This window comes from Pelodiscus sinensis, chromosome 11 (genome assembly GCF_052426305.1).
Source record: "Pelodiscus sinensis isolate ZL-2025 chromosome 11, ASM5242630v1, whole genome shotgun sequence".
Taxonomy (NCBI): Eukaryota; Metazoa; Chordata; order Testudines; family Trionychidae; genus Pelodiscus; species Pelodiscus sinensis.
Window position 1 is genome coordinate 28,250,584 of NC_143062.1, and position 19,475 is coordinate 28,270,058.

The 19,475-nt window shown below is 56.1% G+C and overlaps 1 protein-coding gene across 6 annotated transcripts in view; it reads left to right on the plus strand.

Annotated features, from left to right (window-relative positions):
• The window catches only part of PLXNA1 (plexin A1), a 356,659-nt gene that overhangs the window by 197,272 nt on the left and 139,912 nt on the right, over positions 1–19,475 (plus strand). For all 6 annotated transcript variants that reach the window (XM_075938783.2, XM_075938786.2, XM_075938785.2 and 3 more), the window contains 2 exons: positions 9,648–9,776; positions 18,037–18,137. In XM_075938783.2, the coding sequence (XP_075794898.1) occupies positions 9,648–9,776; positions 18,037–18,137 (230 nt within the window). The remainder of the gene's footprint in view (positions 1–9,647; positions 9,777–18,036; positions 18,138–19,475) is intronic.

Sequence of the window (19,475 nt, forward strand, 5' to 3'; positions counted from 1 at the left end):
CATGTTCTAACCTGGTGTAGTTTTCTTCTGTGGACAGGATCTAAGCATATGAATCAAACTGGCCCTCCTGCCAATGAGCTGTTTCATATGCTGCCTGATGACCTGTTTGGCTAGACCTTGTGTTGCTCCTGTGGCAGGCACCCTGCATCCTCCTAGTTGAGCAGGGATGCTCTATCTGGGTATGGCCAGCCCCACTAAGGGTGGAGCACCGAGGAAATTCTCTGACATGGATAAAATCAGAGAATTAGTCCAGTGTGTTGGAGACTCTCCCCAGGCAGCTGTGTGCTTTCTCCCACATCATCCCAACACACGGTGCACACTTCCTGAACTAATGTGTAAAGCCCTGTGCTCCTTCAGTCTTTCTCCGGTCCTACTTCTGCTGTGACGCTGCCAGCTAATGACAGAGAGGGAGATGGGCGCTGAGGGCTGCAAAAAATGGAAACCTTAAATAGATTCACATCCACTGAGTTGTGCTCACTGTTAGTATCTGTGAAATATGTCCCCCTTCTATTCTCCTCTTCCCTCCAACTGACATGTTCACCCTCTGTCTTATCTCATCACACTGTCAGTTCCTTACAGCAGAGACTGCTGCCATGTCTGTACAGCACCTAATGCAGTGGAGCCCTGATCTTCCCTTGAGCTTTTGTCTGTTCCAGGAAGAGCAGTAGTTAAGGGGGAAAAATATGTTAAAAGCACATGAATGTTCCAAAGACAAACCCTTGAAAGATAGGAAACGTCGCAGCTAAGGTGGCCTGTGCAACCTCATGTGTAGACACTATTTGATCCTTGCCTGATGTCACAGAGGAAATCTGTGTCAGAGCCAGGAATTGAACCTAGATTTCCAGGACCCTAGTCCAGTTCTTCTTTTCTCTTTTTGCAACTTTGTGCCTCATTCTCTCTCGGTCCCATCCACTAAACGTGTGTGTGGGGGGGGGGGGTCCTCTGTATCAAACACCCTCTGACTCGCACCCCACCTCCTCGTGCTGGTGCAGCATGCAGGCAGCCTGGCGGCGACAGTCACCGCACTTCCCTCTCCCTGGTGGCGCTCCGCTCCTCCGCCCAGCCGGCGGATCAGATGGGGCCGCGCTGCCCGTAGTCAGTACGGGCCGTACAGTCAGCCCCTGCGAGTCGCATGCGGCCCTCGGGCCGTATGTTGTGCCGGCCTGTCCTGGAGGGAAAGAGTGCCACTGGAACCTTTCAGCCTTGCCTGAAGAGGAAGGGGGTCTGCAGGTTTGAGAAGCGTCTAAAAACCTCTTGTGATATTTATACTTGCTCACCCTGTGATGGACTCCTACATCAGTACTGAGGAACTATCGTCAGGTTGGGGCATATGGGAGTATTGGCTGCCTGGCAGAATGCGGAGCAGTTAGGTGGGTCTGTCGTGGGAGTTTCCCAGCTGGGACTGTACACTGCATCTACCCGCAACTCACAGCTACAGTCTCCTCCATAGACTGTTCATGTGTTAGGGTCTTCACTGTCCAGGCTGTGTGGTGGATGCTGGGAAGGCACATTATGATGCTGTGCGATTCCTTTGGTGCTTAGGGAGTTTGATCAGCACAGCATCATGGTTCCAAGCATCAGTGCATCAATATAGTGACTGTCCATTGAAGCCTAGAGCTGGGAAGGTGGCTGGCCCGGCTCTGTGCACTGCAGCCAAGTCTGAGTCCTGTATCTCTGCACGCTGCCAGGGTCTCTGGGATCGGTCTGTTTTCAGCCTTCTTCTAACAGCGGTACTTGTAGCTGCTCCATCCCCATAACTCTCCCTTCGTTTGGATTTGGACACGGTCAGGACAGCTCCCTGATTCACGGCACTCATTAGCGTGTGCCATGTGGAGCTCAAGCAAAATCAAAGCAAGACAGGAACTGGAATCTGTGGGGTGGGGGAAGGGTTTGGGGCACCACCTAAAACTCAGCTAGAGGCTCTGTTTAGCCACAGGCTTCTGAGATGGGCCATGGCACAATTGTAGCCTTGTTGAGAATTGGGTTGTGCTGACTTGCCATCAGCCACTGGCTACCTATGACCTGCCTCCCTGTGCTGTGGTTAGTGACAAGCTGATGGGAGGCTATTCTTCCCTGAGAAACTGGAGGTGGGGCAGCCTTCTGGTCATCAGTGGGCTGGTCTTGTCACCTGGAGAATAACAGTGACCTATAATGACCGACAGAAGAGCTCTGGGTAAGCTCCAAAGCTTGTTGCTGTGACCAGAAGGAGTTGGTATAATAACGATATTTTCTCCCCCATCTTGCCTCATCACACAACTGCTTAGAAAGGGTGCATTGAACCCAGTTTCACTTCTACCATGGAGTGTCAGAGCACTGATCTCTCTAGGCCCGTGGTCACCAACAGGTCGATCGCGAGCTACTGGTCGATCTCAAGGCCCCGACCAGTCGCTCGCAAGGCGTCCTGTCCGCCCCGCCCCCATTTCCCTCCCACCTCCCAGAAGCCCCACTACTTACCTCAAGAGAAAACGGAGGTAGTGTCGGCTTCAGAAGTCCCGCAGCTTAGCGCCACTTCCGGCAATTCCAGAAGTGCGCTAGCTGCTCTGCCAGCCCCCTCCTCACATGTCTGAGAGTCGTGGGGAAGAGGGCTCCCCTGAGACACAGAGAGTGCACATCCCTTGCCATTGCACTGCTGTGGCCTGCTTATCTGCTCCTGCAAAGCTGACCCAGCTCACTTGGCAGGGTCACGCTCTCAGCTTGGGGGCATTCTCAAGCAGTTTCTAAAAACTTCCGCTGAGGGGTTTGGCTGGGTACTTCCATGAGAAGCCTGCGGCCACACTTCCACAAGCCCCAGGCCTTGGTCTGCGCAAGGGCAGCCCTTGTGATTGCACAAGGAAATCCTCTGATTGCTTGTGTGGAGAGGGTGAGAGGCTCCTGACTAGCTATTTGCACGTGTCACCATGGAGACATTTTCGCACATGTATTACTTATCTCAGGCCTCTAGCTATTTTTTAGAGTTGGTCCCTTTGCCCTGTAATTTCCTTGTACCTGACTCCTCCCATGTTTGGTGCCCTCCTGCCCTGGCAGCTGAGGTAACAGCTTGTTCAAGTCCCTCTGGGCTACAGCAGCGCCCACCAGGAGAGCACTTGAGCTGCTGGCCTGTGTAAACGTGGACAGGGATGTTTCCAGGGAGCAGTGTCCCTGATGCTTCTGCCCAGACAGCTAGCACATTTGGCTGCAGGGAGAGGAAAGAGCTGGATGAGCTCTGCTCATGTACAAGATGGAAAGGGTTGGTTCTATTGGAGAAGGGAAGGGATAAGAGTCCATTGAGATCAAAGGAACAGTCCGCAGCCATCCTGCACTCTGGGACCCTGCAGGTCTACAGTACTTTGGGCTTTGTAGTTGTTGAGATATTGCTCCTCAGTGCATTATGTGCCGGTCTCACGGCTTCATCAATGTGACTTGGCTGGCATGGCTCACGTGGGCTCATAGGCCACTTCCTCCGCTCCAGCCAAGTCAAAAGCTTGAAATGAAACTGCAACATTTTGCCTGGCTGGAGACGGGGCACCGCTGGAACCCCCTCCCTCCCTGTTTAGCTTAAGGGCTCCCACTTGGCCCCCCATAGTCAGCCCAGCTTGGCCTGAAATCCACCCTGTAGCTGTTCTAAGATCCGGTGACTGTGTGAAAAGTTCATGCCTCTGAGCTAGCTAGTGGGTTTGTCGTATTCCCTGGAGCGCTGGGGTTTGGCTGCATTGTTCATTTTGCTGAATGAGTTGTCTGTGTGTGTTCGGCAATGTCCATGCTAGAGATGGCACTGTCACAGTGATGCGGGAGGCTCCCTGTTCTGCAGATGAAACACTGCTTGGATAACTGCCCCTAAGGAAGAGAGGTTTTCTAGAGGTCTTGGTGCCTTGGATTGTCCTCTGGAGCCAGCTGGGACAACGCACCAAGAACAGGGGCCTGCAACCTTAAGGGAGCTGTAATATGTGAGGTGTTCTCTGGGTCCCCAAATTTTACCCCTATCACCCAGTATGGCTCCCCAGCCTGGCCAGTACCTGCGCTTTTAGGTTCTCTCTAGTACTCCTGGTGTAGGCAGAATAGGCTGCACCTTTTCTAGGGACTTAACGCATTTTCCCTTCTGGCATAGCCCTCCCCATGTAGCTCCTGCTTCTCCACCCCAGCTTGTCCCTTGGGGACTTAGAGTGCCTTTCTCTTCTGGGGGGCCTCCTTCCAGCCTCTCCCCTCCCCCCCCTGCCTCTCTCCCTCTGATATACAGTGCATTAAGGCGGCTGCTTGAACCCAGCCTGAATCGCCTAGGTGCGGGCTCAGCTCTGTTCACACTAGACAGGCAGAATGAGGGCAGGAATTCTGAGTGAGAAATTAGCACTAGTAATTATTAGTATTGGGTAATTATCAGCATCAGGATGAGGAGAAAGGTTAATGGAGTTTTTTTTGGTAACGGTCTTTTCCCTTGGGTGAGAGAATGGGATAGGCAGGAAGAGACATAGTTCCTGGGGGGAAGGGGAAGGCTGCTATGATTAATCTGCATCCCCCTCTTCATCCCTCAGCCCCCTCCTCCCCATTGGAGACGGGAGGTGAAAGCAGATTCCTCAGAGCTGCCTGGAGCAAAGTTTAATGTCTGGTGCCTGTCAGAGGGTGACACCGTGGCTGTACTGGAGATTCCCTGTCCTACCAGCTGAAGGTTTGGAGAAGGCCATCCATAGTAGACTACAGGGTTCCTCCACATCCATTCCCCTCATAAAGCCACAGGCAGGTCAGGTAGCGCCCAGTCTATTCTCCAGTCCAGTGTGAAATGCCCCAAGTGTTGGTTCTCCTACCTCTTCCCTCCAGAAGGCTTTCCCAGTCTAGCCCACCTCACTGTGGCAGAGGTTTTCCCTCTCTACTTTCTGCCCTGCTCCCAGCCTGTTTCTGAATTAAAAATAAAAGTGAAGAGGCTAGACTGTAACCCTATTGGGCACAATGCCTTTCCTGGGGGTGGGCCGCTTCGGGTTTGGAGAGCTAAGGTGAGTAGGGTGTACCATAGAAAGCCTTCCCTGTGGGTGGGGGCAGTGAGGGTTAGGAGAACTAGGGTGGGTACCCCCTTTCCTGGGGGTGGGGGCAGTGAGGTGTTTTATAGAAATGTTCCCCCACTCCTGGAATGTTGCTCTCCCCAAACCTTTCACTCCCTGAATTTTCCTACTGTGAACTCTATAAGTGAAACTTAGTTCCCTTGGATAACCCAGTAACACCATGTCTCCATTTGTGGGAAGATTGATGCTGCGGAGGTCAATCTTCCAGCGTTCGAGTTAGTTGATCTAGTAAAGACCCGTTACACTGAGCACTGAGAGCACCCCCCATCAGCACAGGTACTCCTCCTCTTCTTGAGGAGTAAGGGAAGTCCGCAGGAGCATTCCTCCTGTTGACCTCCCCGTGAGGATGGCGCTGAAGCTTGGTTTAAGGTACATTAACTCCAGTTTTTTACATAGCTGGAATTATGAACTTTAAGCCAACCTTCCCCTGTAGCGTGGACCTGGCCTCAGTTTAATCCCCCTCTGCACAGCCTCCCCACCCTCCATTCTGTACTCCCTTTCTCCTTTGGTGCTGCCTTTGGTCTCTCCTTTCACAGAAGAGATGCCCAGGTGTGAGAGGGTTGTGTATGTCTGTCTTGGTGAGGGTCATGCACTCCCTTCCAGTGTATCCTGTGTTACTAGGGGCTCAGCTCCATCTCTCTTTGGGCTGGAACAATTATTCTGAAGCTTTTCCTGAAGACTTGCATTAGCCAGAAGTGCTTAACGTCTGTTATTTTTAATGTCTCTCTCTATTTCCCAGCACTGCGCATTGCAATAATGTAATGGGGAAATTACCCCGCTAGTTAAAAATTACTGCCGGAGTGACAGCCACCCATAGATCTATTTTAAAACCAGGGTAAAACTCTATTGATTTCTGTGCACTGTGACTGTGGCCTGTAAAAGAGTTGGAAAGGAAGGTGCATTTGTGACATTGCCCCAGCCCGTGGGAGAGTCCGTGCCAGGTTGCAGGGAAAAGTGGAGGATGTGCCCATGACTGATGCTGTGTTGTGGGCATGGGCAGGACAGAATTAGTGCCAATGCTCCATTCAGGGCGTTGGGAGCCTGGGTGCTGGGAGCGTCGCGTTTGAGGAGCTGGGACTCTCACACAGCCTCATTGGTGCTGGTGGGGGTGATTTGTACTGTGATGTGCCTAGGATTCCCAGTTGTGAACCCCATTGCACGAGGTGCTGTACACACACACAGCCTCTGCCTCTGGGCAGTGTGGGTTGTACTCCCTTCAGGCCAGGTTGGGGCAGCTTGTGGCTGGGCTTTCTGCATTAGGCATGGATGCGTATCCCGTGTGAAGCCCTTTCCACTAGAGCACCGCCACAGTGCTTGCTAGAATAGGACAGGAGCTTTCTACCCTTTGCGGAGGCACAGGGAGGGGAATGCCAAAGGGGCGTGCAAGGAGCTGCGACTGGAGCCAGGAACAGAGCTCAGGTGCCCTGACTCATGGTGTGCTGCTCTGCTCCCCACGCAGCACTGCCGGGGGCTGTGTGCATTGTGAAAGTTTTGCTCCTCTTCGGGATTTGAGGGAGGCTCAAACCTGGAGGAGTACCTGGAAATGGGCAGAGGGGGAAGGCAGTGGGAAGGGGGGCAGTCCTCATGGGCAGTGAGTGACCGGCTGGCTAGCCCTCCAGCCCTGCCCTGTCTGTCCTACGCCCTGACCCTCTAAACCCCAGCCAGCCCCCGTTGTAGCTGTTGGCCCCCTGTCCTGCACCCCAGCATTGTGGCCTCTGACAGACCCCTGCCCAGTACTAGCGCACCCCAAATCCTGGAGTGCCAGGGTGCTGGGAAGTGCAGCCCAAGCCCCCTTCCTTCCACTGGGTGGCCCCACGGCCTAGCCTTCCCAGCTCTGGAGTGCCATGGGGGGCAGAAAGCACTGTCCTCGCTGCCAGCCCCAACCCCTGTTGACCCCTTCCAGCCCCAGTGCTGGGCAGAGAGCAGCCTGCTGCACGCCGGTTGGAGGGGGCCTGACCTGGGGCGGTGTGTGGGTGGGGCCACCCATAGCTGTTTAGGTAGGCAATGCCTTCCCTTGTGTTACCCGCTGCCCAGGCCAGTCCTAGGGGCCTGACGTGGAGTGTTGGTAATGGGGAGGGGGGAGGTGGAAGCCCAGCTTGTGTCAGGTGAGGAGTGGAGGGCTGGGGAAGCTGGCAATGGGAGCAGCCGGTGAATGGCACCAGGAGCGCGAGGAATGCAGTGGGGCGTGCCAGGGAGAGTGAGGAGGGGAGCACAGCACTTGCTGGAGAACTCCCAGCTACCAGTGCACACTCCACTTCAGCTCCTGCCTACGACTCCCTGAGCTGCTGTCAGCTCCTCCTTGCAGCGTTACACCCTGCCCATAGGCCCCAGCCCCCGCACCCTGGGAGGGGGCAGCGCCTCTCCCCACCATGTGGAGCCCGTCCCTCTCTCTCGTAGCTCAGGGGTGTCTCTCTTAATTAAATACATTTGTTTTGTAAAACTGACTAAAAATAATCCGGGGCTGGTGCATGCAGGATGCTGGTGGTGAATCAAAGGCGCCGCTCTAATTAAACAGGCCCCGGTTTGTTTGTGAGCCGCATACATTTCCATGCTAATCAGCGGCACACTGGGATCCTGCCTTCCCAGCCCCGTATCCTCTGCCTGATTGGGAGCTATGCAAATGCTGGAGTCTGTTTATTACACCGGGGACTGCAAAGCTTTCCGCGGGCTGTAGAGTGCTGGGGCAGGGGGAAGCTGGTGACTGTGGGTCTTTGGCTTGCCCCTTAGGGCTTTGAAGTGCTGGGGGGCGGGGATTTGTCTGGGCTTTGGGGTGCTGGGTGGGGGGGGTTACTCTGCATGGAATGGGTGCGGGTTGGAGAACCCAATTTCTGTTGCCCCATTGCTTTTAGCAGCTGGAGCATTGGGTGTTTGGCGGCTGGATTCTGCTAGATCCCCAAGGCTAGCACACCCCATTCGGGCCTCCCGCCTGGCACGCCGCATCTGTCCCCGCAGGAGCCAGATTGTTCTGTTTCCCATTTGGTAGTGAAGAACAAGCCTATCGCACGCTCTCTGTCTGTGCCCCAAGACTGGTGTGTGGAAGGCCCATGTTCTCGGCCTGCCTTGAGCCTGGCTTTATTGCTGTGAGTGTCATACCGAATGGCAATGTGCCCTTCCCAGGGGCTCAGTGTGAGCGAGGGACAGGGTCACCAGAAGGGCTGGCTGTAGTAGCAAGGCCAGGAAGCTCTGGATGATGCCGCTTTATTTGTGTGTCCGGATTCCTCCTGGAAATGGGCATGGGGCCTCCTGAATCAGTCAGATGCCTTCTTTGCAGAGGCTGCCCATGGCTAGGTTCACAGGTTTTCACATTAGCAAGTATCCCCAGCAGCTGGAAGTGGGATGCTAGATGGGGAGGGCTTTGAGTTACCTCAGAGAATTCTCTCCCAGGTGCCTGGTTGGGGGGTCTTGCCCACATGCTCAGGGTCTCTCCGATCACTGTATTTGGGTCCAGGAAGAAATTTTCCCTTGGGTCAGATTAGCAGAGACAAATATATCGACAAGCTAAAGGGAGTCCAGAGGGAAACAGCAAAAATAATCAGGTGGCTTCAGGGCTTGGCTTCTGGAGAACGAGTCCACATACCCTGGCTGAGCAACAATGAAAGGGAAGGTGGCTCCGGCCTGTGCCTCTCTGAGGGTATGTCTACACTACCCCCCAGTTCGAACTAGTGGGGGTAATGTAGTCATACGGAGTTGCAAATGAAGCCCGGGATTTGAATTTCCCGGGCTTCATTTGCATAAAGCCGGCCGGCGCCATTTCGGCACGGGGTACGACCTAGCCGGCATTTAAAAATGGCGCCGGCCGGCTTTATGCAAATGAAGCCCGGGAAATTCAAATCCCGGGCTTCATTTGCAACTCCGTATGACTACATTACCCCCCCTAGTTCGAACTAGGGGGGTAGTGTAGACATACCCTGACTGGGGCAAATGCCCGGGGGGATTGGCGGCCTAAGTCTGAGCCAGTGAGGTGGAACAAGAAGCAGTGGGATGAAAGTGAGCAAAGGGAAGTGTGGGATGAGTAAATGGCAGGATTTCCTGATCCTGTCCCCACAGCGAGAGCTCCGTGGATAGGGATGCTGGCAACTGAGTTCTGGCACGACGGTGTAGTGTAGTCGTGCGGTGGCTGGGGGAGGTGGGCTGGAGAGCCCTACCCTCTGCTCCCCACCTCTGTTTGTGTGCAGATTGGATAGGAGAAAGGAGGGGCCCTGGGCAAGGGGTGCATTACATCTGCCAGATGGCAGAGAGGGTGGGAGAGCTCTCCTGAGCCCGGGCTGCTGCACCGGTGCTTCCCTGAGGCAGCCAACCCCCCTGTGAGGTCTGGAGCCTGAGGCCTTTCTCACCCAGTTGATTCCTGCTGCTGTCTGATTTTCATGAAGTCAGTGGTGGCTCTTGTCTGGCTCTTGTCATTGCTTGTGTTTGGGCCGGAAGCCACGAAGGGCAGAGGCGAGTAGAAGGGGACAAGTAGAATTATTGGGAGAGAGGAGAGGCCTCCTGACTAGGGTCCGTGCGTGCCTGAAACCCCATTGTGCATGCCTCGTGGCTGTAACTGCATCCTTGCCCCACTCCCTGAGCCGCTACAGGATAGCCCCGTGTCACAGTGCTAACCCTCTCCCCTCTGGTCCGCAGATCCTGGTGGACTTGTCCAATTCCAGCAAGCAGTATGAGAACGTCGTGGCCCACGAGGGCAGCTCCATCCTGCGAGACTTGGTGCTGAGCCCCGACCGCCAGCATATCTACGCCATGACTGAGAAACAGGTAACTGCCCAGAAGTCGGGCTCCTCTGCTTCCCCAGTAAGGCCCAGGTGAAGATGGCACTGACGGGACCTGCCTGTGGTGCAGTCGGCAGCAGCCGTCTCACTCCAGTCCGGCAGTGGTGGGGTCCCCGCTGCAGTGCTCAGGCACCAAACACGTGAGTAAGCAGCATGGTCGGGACAGAAGCTGCATTGCTCCTGCTGCCCCAGTCGCAGTGCACCAGCACTGCCTCTCTCGTCTCCCCAGAGCTGCCGAACGCGGCCTGAAGGCTTCCTTTGAAGGTGGTTCTGCTCCTTGGTCCGCCACCATGTAGGATCTTCCCTTGGCCCAGTTTCTGCTATGCCTTGGGGCTCTGCAAGCCACCGCCCTCACTCCCCCTCGCCAGTGCACCATCCGGCAAAGTGGGTGGTTCCTGGCTGTTCTGCACTGGTATTGCTGTTGGCTCGGCCCCACTGGGCGACAGGTGGGGGATCTCTTACCTCTGCTGCAGAGAGCAGGGGCCAGTCCAGCTGAGCCAACCCACTACAGCTCCCTTAGCTTGTTTCTGTGCTGCCCACGTTTAACATGACATGGTTTGCTATGAAAGCTTGGCAGTGCTGTCTATGGTCATGAGTGTGTTCACAAGGATAAGTGCACGAACCTCTGTGTGTGCGGGCATGGAGCTTCCAGCTCTCTGGACCAGTGTTGTGGCCCTGGGAGGTCGCAGTATCTTCTGGCTGCCTTCAGCTGTGAGCTGGGGATTGCCAGGGTGGCCTGTGTGAAATGAGTCTGTCAGTTCTCAATCCCGTGTCTGCTGGCCAGGAACCTGTGGGCCAAGAGTCACTGACTGGCCCCTTTTGGACAGAGCAGAGACTGAGGCTGGAGTACACGGTAGCACCTGGATGCTGCTGTAGATGGGGGAGAGGAGTACAGTTCAGCGAAGAGCGGGGGCACCCTGTTGTGGGAGCTTGGCCTGCTTCTGCCCATGCGGAGATGGAGGGATCCAGCCCCCAGGCCTGTTGGTGCATCAGGACATTCCCACAGGGGAAGGGGGAAGTAATAGGGGTTAGGAAGTCTCTCTGGGCTGCTGTTTTTGCCTTGATATATGTCCCTGCAGGGGCTGCTGTGTCTTTTGTTGGCCTGCCAGTGACCTGCTAGGTGTGTCTCTCTGCCCCGGGGGGCAGACATCCCCACTGGACCTAGTCACTTGTGTGCTGCTGCCTCGTGGTCCCGTGAGAGGGAGGCTGCTCAGCAGGCTGTCCCTCCCCCACACCCACGCCTGCCTGCCCTGCTCCCTTAGCTTTGGTGGACATCCCACCGGGTTTCCTGCCCCCCCCCCCATCTCTGGGACCTGCCTGCAGGGTGACGGAGTAATACTGAGGCCCGAGTGCAGGTAGCTCAGTGCCTTGCCCCCAAAGCCACCATTCCCAGGAGTGCACCAACAGGTACCTAGCAGGAGTTCCCCTGGCATGGGCAATCCTTTGCCCTTGATAACTGCTGGCAGCCTCTGGAGTTCCCCTTCCTTTTGGGGCTATGGGTCTGTCCGACCCTTTCACTGAGTGTCTGGCTAAACTCCTGAGCAAAGCTGCTTTCCCTGCTGGGAGGATTGGAGGAGGGGGCAGGGAGGAAGGCTGACAATAGGAATGGCAGCCGTTACCCAGAAGCGTGCTCCATTCACCTCCCCTCATGCCTGACTCCCTTGGCAGGGGAATGGAGGGGCGGCATGGAAGCCACTGGCTCTGCCTGGCTCCTTGTTATCTGGTGCGGATGTTCTGGGACTGCTGGCTCGGGGTGGTGAGAGCACAGCGCTGCCTCGCGTCTCTGTGGCCACGGTTGCTAAGGCGGGCTGGCTCCAGCGCAGGCAGCGTTTGAAGTCGGGTGTGTGAGAGGTAGATAGGAGGATGGCCCAGGGCTGTTGTTTCGGCAGAGTGAGGAGGAGTCCTGCGGTGCGACGGCATAACCGTTCGGGGAGCTGTTCCCACGCAAGCGGAGCTCTGAGCAGTTGTGTTCCCTCTCCACCCTCCTCCACCATCTCCCCCCCCCCCATGATCAGCAGGGGGATTTTAGGCACAGATCTCAGCGTGTTCGCTTCCTAGCAAGCCCCCTCAGCCCCAGAGGCAGGATGCAAGTGGCCCACTGGTTACTGCACTGGGCCGTGAGGCTTGGGTCCAGTGTCCTAAGAGGTGGTGGAAGAAAGGGCTGTTGTAGGGCGGATGCGGTGTGGCTAGGGACTGTGCCTCCACCCCAGACTCTGCCCTCAAGCCATGCCCCCTCTGTCTGCTCTAGGGATGCCTCTTGCACTGCCCAACAGCTGTTCCATTCCTGCCCCTCACAGTCAGAAGGGAGACGAATTGGGCCCCTGAGTGGTAACTTTCTGCACAGCTTAGGTCACTGTTGTATTTGGTCCCTAGTCTGCACAGCCTGCGTCTCCAGCATAGCACCCGTTTCAGTGTGGGTGGGGCCTATGAGTAGTCGCTGCCTCATGCTGAGCCTTCCTCTTGCTTTCAGGCCTTGTGGTTGGGTGGCAGGGCCAGTATCCTGTGTGTGAAGTGAGGCTTGTAGGTTCTGCGGAGAACCACCCAGAGGGATCCCAGTTTTGCAGCTTCTCTTGGGCTCCGCGAGGGAGGCCTGCTGGCCCAGTGGGTTGCTATGGGTCTCTGTCTATGCTGTGAATGTGGGCAGTGGTTTAGCGCTGCTTAGTTACTGCTAGGCGGCCACTGGGGATTGCCTGTTCGGATGCTCAGAGCTGTCTCCCCGCCTTCGCTCCCAGGATCCATAAGGCTGGAGGGTGATCTTCTCTGAGCAGATGGCAGCCTGGCTCAGGTGGCTCAGGATTCATCGCCAAAATTGGTCCCATGGTTAGACCATTAGGTTCCCTGGGCTGGGCCAGGTACTGAAGGGGAGTGTCACATGAGCACTGATCCGAGCACTGCCCCATGCAAACCTTGCCATGGCGTACAGTGTCCTGCAGATCCAGGGCTGGCCTGTGGCATGTGTTGGGAGAGGGACTGGCACTGGGCGGGAAGACGACCTGGTTCAGCTCCTGCCTGCTAGCCCTGCCATAGCAATGCATCGATGGCCAAATGGGGTCATCTGGGTGGATCTGCATAGCAGTCAGGGCTGCATGCTGGGTGGCTGCTCCACTGGGTCGTTGCTTGGGGGATACGAGCCACCCGTCCTCCTTCACGGCAGGCAGGCTTGCTGGAGACGTGGCTAATGAGGGGTCAGTGCCTACGTTCCTCAGACAGCCGTGTCCGGTGCCATGACAGCATGGCTGACCCATGGTGAGCTGTGAGCACTCGTCCCCTTGCAGAGTGCTTACCCGAGCTGCGTCTGGCTCAGAGGGCAGCTAGGGCAGGGATGCAGGGCGAGCCAGGGGGACAATAGGCCTCTTGCCTCCCTGGGAGGGAGTCCTGTGGGAGCTGTGTCATGGCCCAGCCTCCTGGACAGGGCTGTGTGGGCGAGCTGTGCATCGGTCTCATTCAGTCTCCTAGACTGCGCGTGGCTGGGATTCCAGTGGAACTAGACTCATGATAACTCTCCAGGCCCTTGCCCCAGATGGGGGATGCGGAAACAGGGCCTCTGTCCAGAAACTCCTGGGGGATAGAGCAGCCTATTTCCTCCTCCTCCTTCCTGCCAGCTCCTGTTTCTGGTTGACAATCCGCCAGCAGCTTTGAAGAGACCTGTTCTGCCTGGCTGGGAGACTCTCTCGGCCAAATCCCCCTACGTTGGTGTCTCCTCAGTTGTGAGCATGGCTCAGTTGTGTATGGCTCAGTTGTGAGCATTGCAGCACCAGTCCCTAAGTGTCGCAAGCTCTTCCGTTCCCCTCTACCCATCCCTGCCAGCTAACGGCAGCAGGATTGTAAGCGGGCCCTAACTCTTCCTTAGCAGAGCTGCCTCTGCCCTTGGCCCTGGGTTCAGCTGGATCTGGCCAGGAGTTCCCAGGCCTCAGCTGTCCCCTTCTGACAGATTGGGGAATGAAGCGACAATGGGAGATGGTCTTCAGCTCCAAGGCAGTAGCTGAAAGAGAGACTGTTCCTTAGTCTGCAGCCCATGCATGGAGATTTCATTCTCTCCATAAGCCCCTGCTTTCCCCACCTGTGCTGCCAGCCCCATCCCAGAGGCCCTAAGCTGTGGCCAGCTGGGGAGCAAGGAGTGATGACCACAAGGAATGGTCTGATGCAGGAACTGCTCCATGGAATTGTCTGGCCTCGGTGACGCAGGAGATCTGACTGGATGGTCCTGCTGTTCTCCCGGGGCCTGATAATTTATGGATGCTCAAGGGCACTTTGAATCACAGGGGGTTTCCTGCTCCCCAAGGAGTCAGAGGGCTTGAGGCTATGTATGGGGGGATACCACAGGGAAAGCCTGGAAACTGGGGAGGGAGGGCCCTAAAGCGAAGGGCGAGGAGGAAATTTGAGAATCTGTTCCTGGCTGCCTCCCTGTCATTGTGCTGTTGCAAATCTAAGTCCTGGCTTTCAAAGTCTCCCCTTGGGGATATTTGGGGAGCAGCTGGGCAGACAAGGGGTTTGCTGAATGAGCCCCAACCGGAAGGGATTTATTGCGGAGCTGCATTGTTTTTCATAGTGAGGATAGCAGGACGTTAACCCTGTTGTGCTGGGTGCTGTACAAACAGATTGGAAGTGGGATTTTGACATTTGCTTCTGCAGCGTCTGTCTCTTTGCTGACAAAGCAAAGCGCTCTCTTGCCTTCTGAAACCTCCTCCCACCCCCCTCCTCGCCTTTCCTCAGTAAAAAGAGCTCTTCTCCAGCCTAGCCTGGTGTTATCAGGGTGTTGCTGGAAAGTAATTAAATGAACAGTTGTAAAAGAGCTCAGAGGGCCAGAGGAACCAGGGGATTTTAATCAAATCTGGAGGAGCAATTAATAAAGAGCCTGTAACCCTTTAAGGCCAACTCCTGCTGTCACGTATCGGAGAGTGCAGGGGTCAGGCTTGCATCTGAAACGGGCATAGGGGCTGTACAATGTTCCCTCCTTTTCCTAAACTCTGGTGAGTCCAGTTGTTCATTGTGCTCTGCGGAGCTTGGGTAGGTTGCCAAAACCCCAAGCCATTCGCCTTTCCTGAGGCCAGATCTGCCTTTGATTCCAGTACCTGAGTCATCTTAGAGGTGAGCTCGGTGGGGTCTCCGTCTGGTCCCTGTTTGTGTATCACAGTCCCGGCACGACAGCTCTTATCATCTGCATTAGCTGTTGGCCTCATTCCGGAGGCGGGAGAGGGATAGCTGCAGTTCCAGACTGGAATAGCAGTGGTGGGCTGCTGGTCAGGATTGAGGGATGTCTGTAGAGTAGTGTAGTAGCTCAAGGTTAGGGGAGCTGTGGGTCAGAGTGGAGGGGAGTGGCGGAGCTGTAGGAGGAAGTCGGGGCTCGGACAGTGGGATGATGGGGGACTGAAAGTCAGGGTTGAGGGTAATGGGGTTTGAGGAATGTTGGACACAGCCCTGCATCCCTTTCCATGAAAGCCAGAGAACACAGCAGGTTGAACCTCTGTGGTCCGGGACTCTCTGGTCCAGCTGGATCACGGATGTTGCTGGACTCTGAGGTTGCTGGAGGCTGGGAGCAGAGCCGGCTGCTAGAGCCAGCGGGGCAGCGGAGCCCACAGCCGGCTGGTCTGGGAAGCCAGTGGGGCCACCAGAGTCTGTGGGGCGGGGATGCTGCTGAGCCTGCAGCCGGCAGAGCCAGGACGGGGAGTGCTGCAGAACCCGCAGCTGTGGGGACCACAAGTGCCAGCAGGCCTGGTGGAGCCATGAGCACTCACAGGGCTGTCGTTGGGGCTCCTGGAGCTTGCAGAGAGGTTGCCCCACTGCTCCCAACCTTCCCTGGTACTGAAAACCCTTGTTTGAGACTGATCAGGTCCCAAGGGAGCTGGACCCGGGAGGTCCAACCTGTAGAGAGGCTGTGTCTGTGCCGGGAGTGCAGGATCTCTTGGGTCCCTCATAAGCTACTTTTCTCTCTCAAGGTTCAGTCGTTCTTGACGGAAGTAATGTAGCTTTTCTTAGCCCCGTTGCCTCTGGGTTGAAATGAACTCAGTGTTCCATTGGCTGCTGGGAGCAGATGCAGAGCCAGCATTGCCTCTCGCCATTGAGCTTCCTAAGGAGCTAAGCGATGTGTGGGGCCCACTGGGGCAAGCAGAGGTGTCCTCACATGGTCCAGGAGCTCTCAGGCTCTTTCCTTCTGAGCTACCAGCAGGGGAACTCAGGCTGGTCCCTGTAGGAGACTGTACATTAGGTCCTGGAAGGCTGTAGGTCTCTTCCTAATCACCCCAGATAACCGCCAGGTCATTGGGAACCAGGTTAGGCTGCTAGAGGTGAATATCCTCCCAACCCTGCTTCTTTTAAAATCTCCCCCCTTCACTGCAGTTGCAAGGGTGACATCTGACTCCTGTCATCAGGGGCTGTGAGCCCGTTAGCTGGTCCCAGCTGATACGTATGGAATGGCCCTGCTCCCCAGAACTGCATTGTTGGTTGCGGTGACAAAAGCCACGGTGCCGCCACGAGAGCTGGGCTGGTTTAGGGACCCCAGTGTACTGTACTGGCAAAGCGTTGCCAGTGAGCGACAGCTATCCCGGCCAAGCTGTGCCGTGTGCCAGTGCAGCGAAAGTCCAAACTGTGAGCAAAACAAGCCAACTGGTGAAAGTGTGCACAAGGGCCTCTGCCTGTGAGCGGTCTCACCTCACACCTGTGACTGACTGGCATAGGTTAGCAGAAGTCTATAGCGGAGACCTGGCCTACCTGTTGTCCTAACCGCAGGATTTTGCCCTGGAGTGATGGGAGGGAGAAAGAGCCTGTGGAGGGTGAGGGGGGGGGGGGTGAAAGGAGAGGTATGTGGAATCCTCACCATTGAAAGTCCTTGAGAACAGGTTGGGGACACACCTGTCAGAGATGGACAAGGCTTCCTTGGCCCTGTCTCAGTGCAAGAGCCTGGACCTGATGATGACTTCCAGCCCTTTGTTTCTGTGGTTCAATAATGAGGAGAGAGCAAAAGGCAGGGACATCTAGCATGGGGGGCGCCAGGTTTACAGCTCCCTGAAGCTGGGGGCAGCATGGGAGTTAATACCTTTGGGGTCCAAGTGCTTGGGATACAACTCTGATGCCTTCCCTAGTGGTGTTTGTGGTCGTGCTTATGTGAGCTTCTTGAGGGGCAATCAGGGAGCCATTTGTGGGGCTAAAATAACCTGTAGTCTAGTGGGCTCATGGGACTGCTATTGCTGGGGGGGCAGATTTTTCCTTATTGACTCCCGAAGTGCTGCCCAGGGGCATTAAGCATGAATACATGCTCACCGAGGTCCTGCTGCTGCCTCCTGAGACAGGGAGGGTGCACTGGCCTCTCTGGTCCCAGCACTTGTAAAAAATCAGGTGTCTCAATGTTGCCCCTTGGCAGCTAGATTTAGGGTCTGTCGCTAAAAGCTCTGCCCTACGTATAGATGCTGCCAGCCTAGGCTCAAGTCCTGAGGCAAGCTGTAGTGTTCTCCTTTATTGGGAGAACCAGCTCTGTTCAGCCCCTGCTGCCTGCAGGTCCCATGTGCTGTTGCTGAATAAATATCAGAGCCCCCTTCCTCCCACATATAGGCAGGAACACTTGTACCACCCTGTGGAACTCTGAGGGAACCCTTTTCCAGAGTAGCCATAGTGAGGTGCTGTGAGGCAGCACCGCAGAGTCAGCGAGGGGCGTCTGCTCGCATCACATACTTGCCAGGGCCTCACAGATGGGAGGGGGAGATTGAGTGTCCCCAGCGTCCCTGCTGGGTTGGTGGACCCTGGGCAGTCTCTGGGGAGCAGAGCATGAGATGAACGCACAGGAGAAGGGCCGTTGCCTGCTGCCCCAATGCCTCAAAGAAACACTTGGGGCACCTCGGGTCGTCAGAGCTACACATGAAGCAAGCCTGGGGTCTGCTCCTATATTTTGTTAATCCCTTCCTGTCTGAGGGTGGGGCTCTTAACACAGTGTGGCGTTAACTGGGCAGGGGATCCAGCCCCTGAGCGGTGTATCCCCTACAGCCTTCCCTTAATCATGGGCCTGAACCACCTTCCCTTTCTCACTTCCCTCTCTCCCCCAGTTACCCCTTCTATCCATCCTGCCAGACCCTGTATCTCCCCACTCTGTCCATGCACTGGTTGCATCTGCCTCTGATCCTGCCCCCATTCCGCCAGGCCTGGCTCCCTTTCCAGGTGTGTGTTGTGGGGCTCCCCAAGAGGTGGATGGATAGGAACAGGCTGCCTTGGGACTTTTTGATGGGCGTGCTCACAATCTGCCTCTCTCTCTCCCCCAGGTGACACGGGTGCCTGTGGAGAGCTGTGAGCAATACAAGAGCTGTGCTCTGTGCCTGGGCTCCAAGGACCCCCACTGCGGCTGGTGTGTCCTTCATAACATGTGAGTACGGCAGGCTCGTGCTGTGTGCCTGTGCCCGAGCCCCATGCTCCTGCTCTCTCCCCAGTCACTGCAGGGCTACCCATGACCAACCTTCACTGCTTCCCCCCGAGCCCTTAGCCAGGGCGCAGCAAGTCCTGCCCCAGCCCAGCACAAGGGAGGCGTGTTTTGTTGGGGGCTGAGCATGCTGATGGATTTTTATTGTGTGCGCTTTGTCTGCCTAGGGCTTGTATTGCTGCCTGTCAATGTGGTATCTGAGTGCCTTCCGCAGTAAACAGTCTGGGTGACCGACCGTCTGCTGTGCCTGCAGGGACTGCTGGGCCTTGCCGACACACAGCTCAGCCAGGCCTCCCCGTGCTGACTGGAAACTCCCTCTAGTGCGCTCCCCAGAGATGCTGGCCAATTAGCCTTGCTTGGGTGGCTTCCCAAGGTGCTCTTGGGGAGGTCTGTGGTACATGCTCAGCCCCTACAGCTGTTGTCAAATGGCTGGGAAAGGCAGAACAGCCCATCTCAGCAGATATCCTTGTGAGTCTCCGCTTCCTCTGCTGTGGGGGTGCTGTGACTTTCTGACTCTGGGGAGCATGTGGGAGCAGACGCAAGCCCTTACGAGAGAGGCACTGGCTGAGGGTTGGTTCCCTGCCAGTTTCCAGCTGGTGGCAGCCCTGCCTGGATGATAACGGCCTGTCTGCCTGGCTTGTACTGTCTCTCGCTGGCTCCTCCGGCTGCACTTCGTCCCCTGGAGCCAAGTGGTGCTGGGAGGGTGATTGATGGCAGCCCGCTCTGAGTCGCCAGCCATCTAGCGCGTGGAGGATCGTGAGTGTCAGATCTGCTGGGTGGCTAAGGATTAGACGTGCAGCTTCCCATCCTGATGGGCAGGAGCTTCCCTTCCCCCGGCAGTGTACGTTAATGCAGGCCACCCGGCAGAGGAGACGCTCGACCCAGCACCCTTGCGCAGCTGTTCTCCAGCCCTTCTGGGCGCAGCAGCTGCTGGGGCACCCAGGGTGCTGATGTGTCAGAGTCTGGATCATCCCATTAGCCCTTTGGCATCCTGGGTGTTTCATCCTGTGGTGACTTTCCTCATCATGACCAGATGTGGTTTGATGGTGGCAAAGTGAGTTGTTGGAGCTCATCCCAGACCTGAGCAGACTGGTGCCCATAGTGCAAAGCTACCACCATGCCTGGTCCTAAGTCCCACCCTTGTGAAGAGCTTCAGCAAAGAGGTCGTGGACTGAGGGCCTTGGAGTCGCTCTGTGCACAAGTGGCAGAGGAGAGCCTGTCCTGACGCTGACTCTGGCCTCAGTTGTCTCCATTATTTCCACTCCAGCTCATCTGATGAAGACA